At 40.0% G+C, this 12,931-nt stretch overlaps 1 protein-coding gene across 1 annotated transcript; it reads right to left on the reverse strand.

Moving 5' to 3' along the window:
• Nucleotides 1–366: 366 nt before the first annotated feature.
• LOC139736563 (stAR-related lipid transfer protein 7, mitochondrial-like) lies at nucleotides 367–10,915 on the reverse strand. The gene is made up of 6 exons (XM_071647311.1): nucleotides 10,400–10,915; nucleotides 8,909–9,060; nucleotides 8,090–8,250; nucleotides 3,005–3,187; nucleotides 2,131–2,215; nucleotides 367–611 (listed from the first exon to the last, which is right to left on the reverse strand). Exons 1-6 carry the CDS (start codon nucleotides 10,852–10,854, stop codon nucleotides 484–486), a joined length of 1,164 nt encoding a protein of 387 aa, XP_071503412.1. The 5' UTR covers nucleotides 10,855–10,915; the 3' UTR covers nucleotides 367–483.
• Between the last annotated feature and the right edge of the window lie 2,016 nt (nucleotides 10,916–12,931).

Here is a 12,931-nt window from a genome sequence, read left to right on the forward strand (position 1 = left end):
CGTGTTCGTTTCAAATCATAATGTACACTCCACATTATTTCCTTCAAGAACATTTTTGTAAAATGCAGTCATAATGATGTCTTGCGTCAAACCTCATTGTCATCACCCTCTTACAAGCATCTTACACCAATAACTGAGCACGGCCTTGAGATCAGTAACATTTTGTATACTTTGCTCATGCCATGGTCAATGCATCTGCATAAAACAAATAGCGCACTATTCAAACAAAATGCTTTTTTAACCTACTTAAGATGATTTACCAGCATAAACATTCAGAGCATCATTCTTCCATGCTGAATGGAAAAACATTAATTGCTACATAGGAAAAAAATTGCCTCACAGCTCTATTCTTTGTTTTTAATGTCTTGTTTTTGTTTTTGTTTTTTTCCTATTTGGCAATTGCTAAACAACAAACATTTGTGCTAACACCATAAGTAAGACAGCCTAGATCGATAGTCTCCTTGTTCAGGGGTTTCCCTGCTTTCAGATGTAGTTGCTGGAGTTGGTAGATGCGTATTGCTCTTCACTCGGCATCTCTCTGAAGTTGGTGGCTGGCATGGAGTCCAGGTCGATGGCGGCAAGATGCATCTTCTCCACGTAGTCAGGAACACCTGTTTCATACACAAATGAGAAAACAGTTGGGCTACAGTAAAGCAAATCCACAGAATAGCAAAGGCTTCTCATCGATTTGAATACAGTCAAACCTGCCATAGTGACCACCTGCTTACAATGACCGGTTCCATGACATTTGCTCCTGCAACAATTGCTCCAGCAGAATATCTGCAATTTAACCCAAATATAAAACCTCCCCAGGAACATAACCCTAACGGTTAACCCTAATCTTAATCCTCACTTCAAACTAAACCTAAAACCTGATCACAATCCTAAGTCCTTGGAGAAATAAGACCAAAGCAACTGTTGCAGGAGCAAATGTATCACCATTATGACTATATGGGACTCCGCCACAAAGAAAACATGTAGATAAGAACCTGTGTATAACAATCACCTGTCTATGCCACCCACATTTTGGGTTTCCCTTGAGCAGTCACTGAAGACAGCTTTGACTATCATGTGAATCATGAATGGGGAAGATGTGAAATATATCAATTTTGATTGATACAAGAGAAATAAACATTAGTGGTGTGAGCATGCAATCACAGCTGACTAGGCAAGAGTCTGTCATACAGAGATACAAATCATGTTAAAGGACAAGTCCACCTTCATATACATAAGGATTGAGAGAATGCATCAATATTAGTAGAACACATCAGTGAAAGTTTGAGAAAAATTGGACAATCCGTTCAAAAGTTACGAATATTTTAAGTATCTGCGCAGTCACTGCTGGAAGAGAAGACTACTACAGTGTATGATGTCACAAGCGTACAACGATATAAGGAAATTAAAAGAGAATTTCACAAAACTTTACTTTTTGAATAAAGTGCACATCTCTTTGACTTGCCACTGACGTATGTTTAGGGTAATATCATTCCCCCTTGCCTTCTGAAAGAGAGAAGTCGAGTGTTCTTTTGTTAGGCGAGAAAAATGGAAATATCTTGAATTTTCTGTATTCTTTCTTTATATCGTTGTACTCATGTGACATCACAAGCTATAGTAGTCTTTTCATCCAGCCATGACTGAGCAGAAACTTCAAAAATTCATAACTTTTGAAGGGATTGTCCGATTTTGCTCAAACTCTCACTGATGTGTTCTACTAATATTGCTGCATTCACTCAACCCACATGTCTATGAAGGTGAACTTGTCCTTTAAGATCCAGTTTGACTTTTCATGTCACTTTCACACAATAAAGTCAACAAATGTTCAGCTAATTTTCTCTCATTACATGTCATATATGATTTATCTCTCTCTCTCTTTTTTAACAAATGTTCTACTGGAGCATATTTGTGCTCCAAACCCAAATATAATGGTGCAACAATAAACAGTACAGTGCAGTAGATGCATTTTAAAAGTGAGGCCTTGTCTCATTTGTAGTGCTTGTGATGTGTTGTATACGTAGCTATAATTTGCAGAGGTGCGACTTATGTTGTGAATATATGAATTTAGTCATCCATATATTTTATCAATACTAAACACAGACGAATCTGTTGCTTGGAAGCTGAAGGATCACTCACCAGTACTGGCCAACCAGCTGACCGCGGTGGTAGGAAATGGGGCTTTGGGGTCGTCATGGTAGGTCAGGATGTAATCAAAGCCGTTCTGAGGAAAGAATTCAGTATACAAAACATTAAAAACATATCATGAGTTCATATAGTGGCATGTTTCCTCCTCCGGCCCCACCATGCAATACTGAATGTTACCTGGTACTGTAAAAGTGGACGTTTTCACGCGGGTTAAAGTTCATGTACTTGCCCGGGTTAGATGAATTTCATGTGTTTTCAATTCTGCAGAATCGAAATATAAAATTCTATTACATATAACAAGCAAAAAATTTGGGTGCTTTTATTTTCCTGCTGCTGTCGTGTTTGCACAAAAAGTGCACAGATTTCCACTTTAACAGTATTTCTCATTTTTGCATTTATTCTTTAGATGGCTTTGTAAAAATAACTAAAACAATCTTTCATACTTATTTAAAACTTATAAAAATATTCATCATCATCATCATAATAATAATAATAACAATAAAAGTAATAATGATGATAACAATTGCATTGCAAATTGCAAATTATGTGCTCGACATAACATACACAATTATCAATGCTTGAACAAGTATGTTTTCTGTTAAGTTAAGGTCAGTTAAGTTAAGTTCAGGTAAGCTCAAAATGGAAGCTGTGCAGGTTTTCTTTGAAGTGGTTTACAACAGGTTGCAAGTGATTTATGGCTCACTTGTAAGTGGCACCAAGAATATGAAAAACTGAGGGTTGACTGAATGACACACCTAAACAAAAACACACATATACACACACAAATATGAGACAACAGTTTTGCTAGGGTTCGGCCCGTCAAACCTTCCGATAAAATCACAGTCACTGCGGAAATTTTCCTGACCTCATCAAAGCTTGTGAACGGTTTAATGACCATCCTGGAGGAGAATCGCGTCACCCGGACGTGGCGTCTCGACTCGGGTCTTCTGGGATGAGTGGTTGCCTGCGAGACGAGGACCATCGCACGATGCCGGTGAAAAATCTTGGCACGACGCACGTAGACGTAGTCTCTACTCTGCATTGGAAACTGTGAGATAAAGGAACAAGAAGCAAACCACAAGTCATGATCAGATTCTTGAAAGAAATATAAATAAACTAGAGAAGCACTCTGAGAGCGCAGACCTCTGCCAAGCATGCAGCCCATTTCCACCCACACTGATCTTGTTCTTCCACAGAGATCAGTGATTTCCACCAAAGATAGTAGCAAGCGTCTTTGATTTCCACCCATACCTACTGCATTGTGTGCTGAAAGCCGCACAATTTCCCAATATAGCAGCCTTTGTTACGTCATAAACCCTCAGCTGCACCGCGCGCCTCGCCCTGGCAAAAAACTAGAGCACGCACTTTAGTGCGCGCATGCAAACCTCAAATACGCGCAGCCTTAACTCCCAAGTTCATTGACCCTACCTGCCAAAATATCAAAAATCCTTCATAAATTTTCCAAAAATTCTCGGATCACTGCCAAAAGTTCATCGTTTGTTACTTGTGTCATTGTAAGCCTTTCCTGCAAGTTTCATCTCAATCCGTTAACTACTTTTTGAGTTATTTTGCACACGGACAAACGAACCAACGAACCAACAAACCAACTAAACAACAAACAAACCAACGGTAACGAAAACATAACCTCCCCCCTTGGCAGAGGTAATAAATGAATCCATACAATGACAAATCCTAATTGGTAGAATAATTCCTTACCTAGACAATGTACGCATCTTTCACATGAAATGTGCAGCATACTGGTATCACTTGACAATAATATTTAACAAAATATCTGTTACAGAGCAATCAATTACATACATTGTAAATTCAGAGTTGGATATTTACGACAACATTTACGATAGTTGAAAGAAAAAGATGCATCTGGCACCTTTCTGGACAGAAATATAAAAACATAACAAACAACAAGAGCATGTTAATTCAAACAGCTGCCATTCTAATTGGATCTTCCTTTAGGAACTCCCCCATACCACTAAGACAAAGCCTACTCAATAAACTGGAAAGAGTGTTTAAAAAAAAATCTTAATCGACAGTGGTACAAGAGTAAACTATTTCCATTTCAAATATAATTTACTAACATGATAGAGCCACATAACATCAAATCTGTAAACCAAAACTTTCATTTACATCACTGCTCATAGATTGTTTTTTTAATGGTTTAAATTATCACTGAGTTACTTTTGTATGACCAACAAATACCCTAAGCCTCCAATATAACACTGCAGGCATAATTAATGTTTACAGGTGAATAACCATACAATTCGCATGCCATATTTCATCAACACATAGTAAACACATTAGAAGTATGTTTCCCAGGGGAGGAGGGGTGGGGCAGTTGTTCTTTCTGAGTCTTTTTTTTTCTCCTTGTGTTGTATTTCCACCATAACATGCCATTATCATGACTCACTTTCTGCCACTGCATGTCGACATCAAACCAACCAACATGTGAGCCAAATTCCATTTGAATTGCCTCAAAACAAGGGAAGTTGCTGGCTCCACAAATTGTTGACATCATCTTGTTTTTGGCAAAATATGTTGTTGCAATGCCAATACACTGTTGCCATGCCAATGCAGTCTTGCCACTGTATGCAGAGATGCCAACCTTTGGAAGCACAAATCCGGACTCAGCAGCTCCAAAATCCGTATTTTTCCACCAGAATCCGTGATTTCGCCATCCCCCTCTTTTTGCTATTTTGAATAAAACTCGTCGACTTATGAGGCCTACAGGCTCTAAACAAAACATTACGACACATGCCGAAGTATCGAGCTGGACACCAGCACGATAAAGAATCCAAACTACGCAATGTTCAGCGTTGATTGATTGCTTTCTCGCGCAATGCATGTGTACAAGTGCATGTATGTACCTCCAGAAACTTGCTGGGCTGGTTATGGAAGCTTCCACTATCTAGCAGGGGAGGGGGGAACCTTTCATCTTCTCAAGAAAGCTTTTGTGTGAGCGAATGCAAAACTCTCTTCGGTGTTTCCAACTATTGTTTACTATAAAACATAATCATGCGTTGTTTTCAGGCTTTTTCATTTTACTGGATTTTAAACATCAGTATTTTCCGAAGTATTCCAATTTCTTTTACCCTGACTGGAATCGGAAACTCTGCTGTAGATCGCAAAAATGCCGCGCTGTGTGTGGTTGCGCCAATGTGCCAACACGTGGTTTCACTTTCAAGTTTCAAGTTTAAAGGAAAGACCCATGTGCTCCTGCCTAAGAGGTTACTGCAAGTTCGATGGATCGAATGCGCCATAGCTGAGCTGAATGGCTTGTTTACGGTAAACATGGAGTTTAAATTCGATACGAAAAAGTCATTACGTCTTTCACGAGGAAAAACATACAAAACAAACAAACAAAAAAACACCTACGAACGAATGTTGATAGCCAAAACTTTGAAAAGTAATAAGCAGCTATGATGAGCGTGAACTGAAATTAATTGTCATGATTTTGCTGTCTAACCAGGTGATGACTGCATCTCATTGGACCTAATCGTGAATTTGTCTGGGCATACGAGACCTAAGTATTTCCGTGATTGCATTTTTAATTGACTGATTAATCGATCCTTTTCTATTGTTCAGGTAAAAAAAGATATTCGATTAAGTACAATATATTCGACTGTTTGATGTTTCCTACTATGCGCCAAAAGAAAGGATATAGAATCACGATATCTTTGCAATGATTCCTTTAATTCAACTAATGAGCTGGTTCTGCGATCGATATTTCCAGGATACTAACACGCTGTTTATTCCAGTGCGCGCATTCTTTCGTCTGGCACGCACCTGGGTGTGGCACCTGTTTTTGTGGAAATTTCCACAAGGGGAGAGGCCGGGTGGGTGTCAAGTTTCTTCGAGCCGAAGAGACTGCGTGTATTCAGTATTTCACAATCTCTTCCCTCTAATTTATTGTCATTCGTGCTTTCCCCTTATTCTTTGCTGATATTGAACATTTAGATTTAACTTTACGAAGGTTGGTAGATCGTGGACCTTTTTGTTGTGAGATGTATGTAATTTCTTTTTTTATCATTCTTTGGAGGGGAAAGAAGAGTAAGGGGGAAAGAAGAATAAGAGGGAAAGTGAAATAAAACGAACGGCACGTACGCTCAGCATTCACAGTAAGACGTCTTTTTGTACCAGCATACGGTTTTCATCATCACCATCAGACATCACTCATATCATTTTAGCCTTTTCCTATTAACATTAAGAAACACGCATAGTCCCTCGACATAAACACCGAGGAAAATAAATACATTGTAAGTATAACAAATACAAAGTATCAACACCTCCCAACAACACAAATATTTAGAAAAGACAACACACGTCGCTTCGATTCGAAAAAGTATTGCACGAAAGCGGAGAAATCGCCGAAAATAACGAAAATTACGAAAATAACAGTGCGAGACACTTGAAAGAATTACGTTTAAATATTTCAAAGCATAAAGAGAACGGATAAAGTGACATAAAATGGAAGAAATCGTACCAAACGAGGTGTGAGAAACAACAGAAATAGAACGATACGTTTTGTAGTAAGATTAGGCCCTAGCAAAAGTTTGCAGCACCGAAAGCTACGCGAAAATCAAATGGATCTACACATTGGAAATTCGGTATTACGACGAGATCCTTGAGATCGTCAATAAACGATACAAAACAAGGGAAATTAATTCACTTTGACCTGAAAATAGTTTGTTATAAGTATTCTGTTACATGAAATCTCCTTTTACAGGCCTAGAAATACATCGAGTTTCCACGATACTCGGGAAAGAAAGTTCGAACGCTTTTCACCTGCACATACTGCAGTGCACGTCATCAGTACACGAACAGAAACTCACCTCTTCCTTGCAGAAAAATGATGCAATAACGTTACAAAAAACACACACAACACTCTAAAAATAATTTCGTACTTGGGAGGCAAGGGAAAAACGGAAGAAGTAGAGAAAAAGAAGCAGACATTGCACAACGGAGCGCTTCTACCCCGACTGAAAACGAAATAGGGTACTGTCTAGAGTGGCAGCTGGCTACAGTGTGTAGCTAAGCTATTACATACATGTACTCACGCTCCGGTCCCCAGCCGGCCGGCCACACATGGGGATCCCATGGCGATCGATGGAAACATCCAGGGTCCGTAGGCGACAGGGATTCACGCGCGCGAATTTCCGTTCGGTGTACAAAGTACGCAAGCAGCGAATTGCGTGTGCGCACACTAGCTTTTCTATAATGGAAGCTACGAACACACACGTCGAGTACACAGACACCGACACACACAAATGCGGGCAACCAGGCAACGCGGGCCGGCTGGAGAATGAAACATGTACAGTGTGTAGTCTGCTAGTATATTGCAATTGCTGCATAGGCGATAGGGCATTATCGGAACTTCCAAAAACCGTAATTTTGAGGCGACATTCTGTACTCCCGTAATCGTGATCATTTCCCGTAACAATTACGGGAAATCCGTAATAGTTGGCATCTCTGTGTATGCAATTATGTCTGCACATGTGCACCTCAAAACCAACATATGAGAGAGAAAATTTAAAGGTGAATTTCAGAGTTTGTTGGCTCTGCAAGCCCCATTCCTGATTTTTCCCCCTGAAAGTATGAGGTTACCATGGCATCATGCTTTCTGCTTCTCTACCGAAAATATATTGAATGTCAACACATCAAGGCAAACCCACGTGCCAAATTTGATGTAAATCACTTTCAAAACAATTTATGGAAATTATCAAAGTATCAAACTTCATAGAAGGGAAAAACATACAAGCTGACCACTAGACTGACCATACTTATATACCCCTTCATGTTTTTTTTTTTTTTTTGGGGGGGGGGGGGGGTGGGAGGGAGGGGGAGGGGGAGGGGATAATGGTTTACAGGAAAAAAAAAAATCTACATATATTGTACCTCATGTACAGGCTTAAACAAAAACTTTGATGTAGCTTACTGGGAACTGGGTGGCCCAATACACCACTTCCGCTCCAGATTCTTGGTCCTGGTCTATGACGTCCGTCTCAATGACATGCTTGTCCCAACTACGCCTGTAGTCTAAATCAAGTTGGACCTTGAAGTAAGACTTTGCCGTGCAGTCTGTAAATGTTCCAAACACTGACAGTGGGGAAAAACAAAATATCAAAGGACAAAGAGAAAATATGAGAGATTCATACCCTTGTTCAAAATCCATCAACATTATTGTCATGACAGCTGGTGATAAACTTGTATGAAACAACAACAGCAAAAACTTTCCTTGACTAAAGGCTTTGTTTCTGATATAAAATCACCTCCACAACAATTCATCCATAACAACAACAAAACCACCACCACCATCACCAAAAAGAAAAGAAAAAAAGAGTAATTAAGAAGTACATAAAGACTTGTGCTTCAAGCACAGCTAACAGTCGCCTCTGCCTTCTCTGCTATCACTTTGTTCGATTATAAGTATGGCTGTTCATTTCTAATAAGATAAGGTTCAATTATATACTAATCTCTGACCTTGAGGATTGAGCTATCATCCTACATGTATTTACAGAAAGCACACTGATGACATTATCACCTCAGTAAATTTTCACATACATGTACTGCTACCTTCAGTAAAAACATACCCTAAGCGCAAACTAGAAATCTGTAACCTTATTAAACATGGAATTTGAATGAAAGTTCTTCTATTCTATTTGACTGAATCAATCTAATCTTACAGCTAACTTGAACACGTTGTGGCACTGCTATTTCATGATATCAATGTGAATCCGCAGTACCCTGTCTGTACCTTTGTACTCGTACAGATAAGTGGCATCAAGTTTCCTCCGCCACACCATGAGCTCTGCTTTCGTCATGACTTTCTCCCACGCACTCAGCTCTGGGCAGTCCGCATTCCGATCCGCGTGGAGCCTGCGAATCAGGTCAACATCTTCCAGGCAACTGCATTAGCAACAGAGAGAGAGAGAAAAAAAAGGTGATATATTAAATTTTATGAATGGAAACAAATATAACAAGAATAAATTCTCATGTTGCTACAATTACCATGGGACAGTTTTCATTACAGCTAGAATCAAGGGAAAATATATGTGACCCTGCATCACAAAACCAACAAAAAGTCACCAGACATGGATTTTTAGTTAAGAGCAGATTCTGAAAGAGCACCCTCTAATGTTTTAAAATGATGTTTAACTCAATTCAAATGGATTCTCCTAAGCTGTCTAAATATTGGAAAGACAGGACACACTCTGGAAAGTGTGAACTGAGAAAATAGGCTTTGAAGTACAGGGTCTATTCAAGCAATTAATCTTTTACCTAATACCAAGCTATGTTAGCTGTGGGATAAATGGAACAAAAAACAGGATGTTGACCACTGGAGCAACAACAATGAAAGGATTATCAGATTAAGCTGAAATTGAGCATGCTTAATCAACACATTTTGTAGATTTCAATAGGGCCAAGTTTCAATGCAGCAGCATCATTCTTTCCAAAGTTATTGGAGTTGAAAGTGAAGAGTATTGACAGGTTTTCTTAGGAAATGAAAAGAGGATTCTATCAGAAACACCTGATCACACTATTCCATAAAAAAGTGTTCGAGAAAAACCGCTGAAAACACAAGTTCCTGTTTGTTTTATGATCCCAAACTTAAATATAATGTAGAAGAAGAATTGCTCTATCAGAAATTATGAAAAACTCAAGATTGGTTACACTTTGTAGGTTGACCCATTTCACCTCTTTTCAGTCCTCACACAAATAGAAATGAATGAACATGTATGTGGCAGCAAACATCAATAATTACATGTGTACTTGATAATCATGAAAAGAAACTGATCATGCTCCCCATTAAAAATGCAGTCTTTAGACACACACACACACACACACACACACACACACACACAGTCTGCTAGTATATGTATGCATAAAATAAAACATGTCTTTTTACATGGTGTAGACTCTACTCAACTGCAAACACTCAACTAACCATTTCTTCAAATTACAATTGTCAATGAGTAATAAGTTTTGAGTAAACATTTGATTTTTTGAATCTATAGGCACCTACACAAGTTTAAATACAACTGCCACATTACAGTTTTACAATTACACATAATTCCCTACCCGGTTTAGAATAGCAAGAGCTGCGTAAGGTGACAAATATATGCATTTTAAGCATCACTCTAACCTTCACACGTTCCCACACTGATCGATGAATATTACAAGTAATTTAAATGGAAATAAATTTAAATTGAGTTATTAATACTGAGAAAATGATGTTTTTTTCAACCTGTCGATTTGTCGATCACTGACACTGACTCTCTCCTGATCCCAAGCGAAGCAAGCTCCTCCAAACAGTACATAAAGGTTTCGCCTCCTACCCTTCAGATGTCTACGAGCAAACCCAAGGGTTAGGGACTGAAGCGACCTCTCAGAATACAATAATCTATACAGCGATACCATCCGTTCCATTCTTCGAAGTCTCTGCGCTGCGTATACATTGCACTGACGGGCGAGCAGGCTGCAGAAGACAGCCAGGTGCTGCGAGAACGATTGCCCAGAACTTCCCCGCAGGGCCACACGCAGCATGCGGATAAAGTTGCTAGCCCGTTCAGATGGATTTCTTGTGCTCGATTGTCCATGTAGCTGCCTCCATGATGGTTTTACGACAAAAGAAGAGTTTGAATTCCACAGAGCATTTGCAGTAAGTGTCCGGAAACGGTTTACAGTATGCGCGAATGCCATGGTTTCTTGCTACCCACTGTTTCAGGCCGACAAATGTGGCAGATAATTTACGAAACGTGAGGATTCCATGCTTGTTACACAACACACATGGCGTCCATGCAATCGATATACATAAACTGATCCGCCTTTAATCGATTATTAAAGCTAGTCTAAGTTACCAGTACAATGACTGGATCTACCTACACAGTGTACTAAGAAATGAATTGGTCATAGTATTGAGAGAATTCTACTTTTCTGTTTCATTTTAGTTAGTCAAATCTTTCCTTGTGTGACACTACACCATTTAGACTTTTGTCATGCCCTTTCAGAGATTTTTGCCTCAGCTTGTCTTCGTGGTGATGATGTCATGGTACCTGGTAAATAAATAATCACTGATAATCGTGGTACAATGGTCAGTGGCGGATCGGGGGGGGGGGGGCGCAATGTCAGGCGCACGCCCCCCTTTAATTTTCTTTAAAAAAAAAATAAATTAAGTGAAACCCGGAAGTGGCACCAGAAATATTAGTCACGCCCCCCCCCCCCCCTTTACAGGATTCCTGGTGGTGATAATTGGAGGCAAGAAGAAGGAGAATTCAGGGGCGGATCTTGTGGGTCATGAAAAGAAAAAAAAAAGCGGGGGGTCTTCATATTTCTTGATGCTACTTCTCCGCTTGCAAGCAAAAAAGTTAAAAAAAAGCAGGCAAAAGCTCAAGGGGGGTGGGGTTAATATTAGCCCATACAGCTAGACCCAAAACCCACAAAGGCATGAAACAATAAGAAAATCTGCCACTTGGATCCCTTCAAACGGGCAGTATTTTTGATAATCAAGATGAAGGTGATCTGTGAAGATGGTAAGTGTGATGAGTTCAGAAGATTTTTGCATTGAATGAGGTGATAAGCTGTATTGCCCTTTGAAGATTTATTATGAGAAATAATAATAATAAAAAAGAAGAAGAAGAAGAGGAGGTGGTAATGTTACGTTCTGCTATACTGTGAAGCGTGAGTCATTTTGAATTGTTTTATTGTTGTTGTTGTTGTTGGATTCCTTCAAACGGGCAGCGTTTTTGGTAATCAAGATGAAGGTGATCTGTGAAGATGGTCAGTGTGATGAGTTCAGAAGATTTTTGCATTGAATGAGGTGATAAGCTGCATTGCCCTTTGAAGATTTATTATGAGAAATAATGATAATAAAGAAGAAAAAGAAGAAGAAGAAGAAGAAGACTGAGGTGGTACCGTAATGTTACGTTCTGCTATACTGTATCAAGCATAAGTCATTTTGAATTGTTTTATTGTTGTTGTTGTTGGTTTTTTTTTTGGGGGGTACCATGGAGGAGAGAGGGACTGCAGGCCAAGTGTGTCAATAAACCTCCCTACCCCCCCCCCCCCCCCCCCATCGCCCCTTTCGCTTGGATTAAAAAAATCTCTTCACAGAACCCTTCAGAAAGTCATGGCCATGGGTTTTTGTTAATTTTTTTCTTGGGGGTACGGTGTTTTTTGATTCATCTCCTATGAAGAGCCAAAATAGGGGAAGGAGGCTGCAGGACCAGCCCCACTGACCAGCCCCCTGTTGTCCTCCCCCTCCACCCCACCCCCATTCAGCTGCCCCCTGAAGAGATATGTGAAGATCACACAGCAGTCAACATGTTCTACCTCATTTCGATTGAACAATCTGGTAAAGAGACTACAGGAAGATGCCAGCTGGGAGATATGAGCGACAGAGGGCGGAGACATGAAAGGCCATGGTGGTGGCATGGCATGGCATGGGCCCAGCTGTAGCGCAGAGCCAGCATGCGCATGCAGCGAGCGGTTAGGTTCGCTATGGTTGAAGACCCCATAACCGAGTACACGTTTGGGCACACGTTTTGCAGTACAGCAGCACTAACATCGCATGGCTCTCTCTCTCTCTCTGCCACCTACACAATCAACTACAGTGCGCTCCGATCCGCTTGTTATTTGGATTTCCACATTGACTTGATCGATGCTAATTCGTGGTTAGCAATTTGTTGAAGTTCACGGCATTTGTATCATCCAACTACATTCGGTGACTTGTTTTGTGCTCAAACTACAGACAGGTTTTATCTCGATGGACGTCAATGCC

The sequence above is a fragment of the Diadema antillarum genome, unplaced genomic scaffold (assembly GCF_040938485.1).
Source record: "Diadema antillarum isolate AM-2024a unplaced genomic scaffold, OU_Dant_1.0 seq00000653_RagTag, whole genome shotgun sequence".
Taxonomy (NCBI): domain Eukaryota; kingdom Metazoa; phylum Echinodermata; class Echinoidea; order Diadematoida; family Diadematidae; genus Diadema; species Diadema antillarum.

Bases quoted from the DNA above. Each gene is read 5' to 3' on its own strand.
- LOC139736563 (XM_071647311.1), bottom strand. From the start codon at position 10,854: ATGGCATTCGCGCATACTGTAAACCGTTTCCGGACACTTACTGCAAAT. The intron at 9,061-10,399 runs GTTGAAAAAAAC...TTGCTAATGCAG, and splicing joins AGTGATCGACAAATCGACAG to TTGCCTGGAAGATGTTGACC. The intron at 2,216-3,004 runs GTCAGGAAAATT...TTCTTTCCTCAG, and splicing joins CGTTCACAAGCTTTGATGAG to AACGGCTTTGATTACATCCT.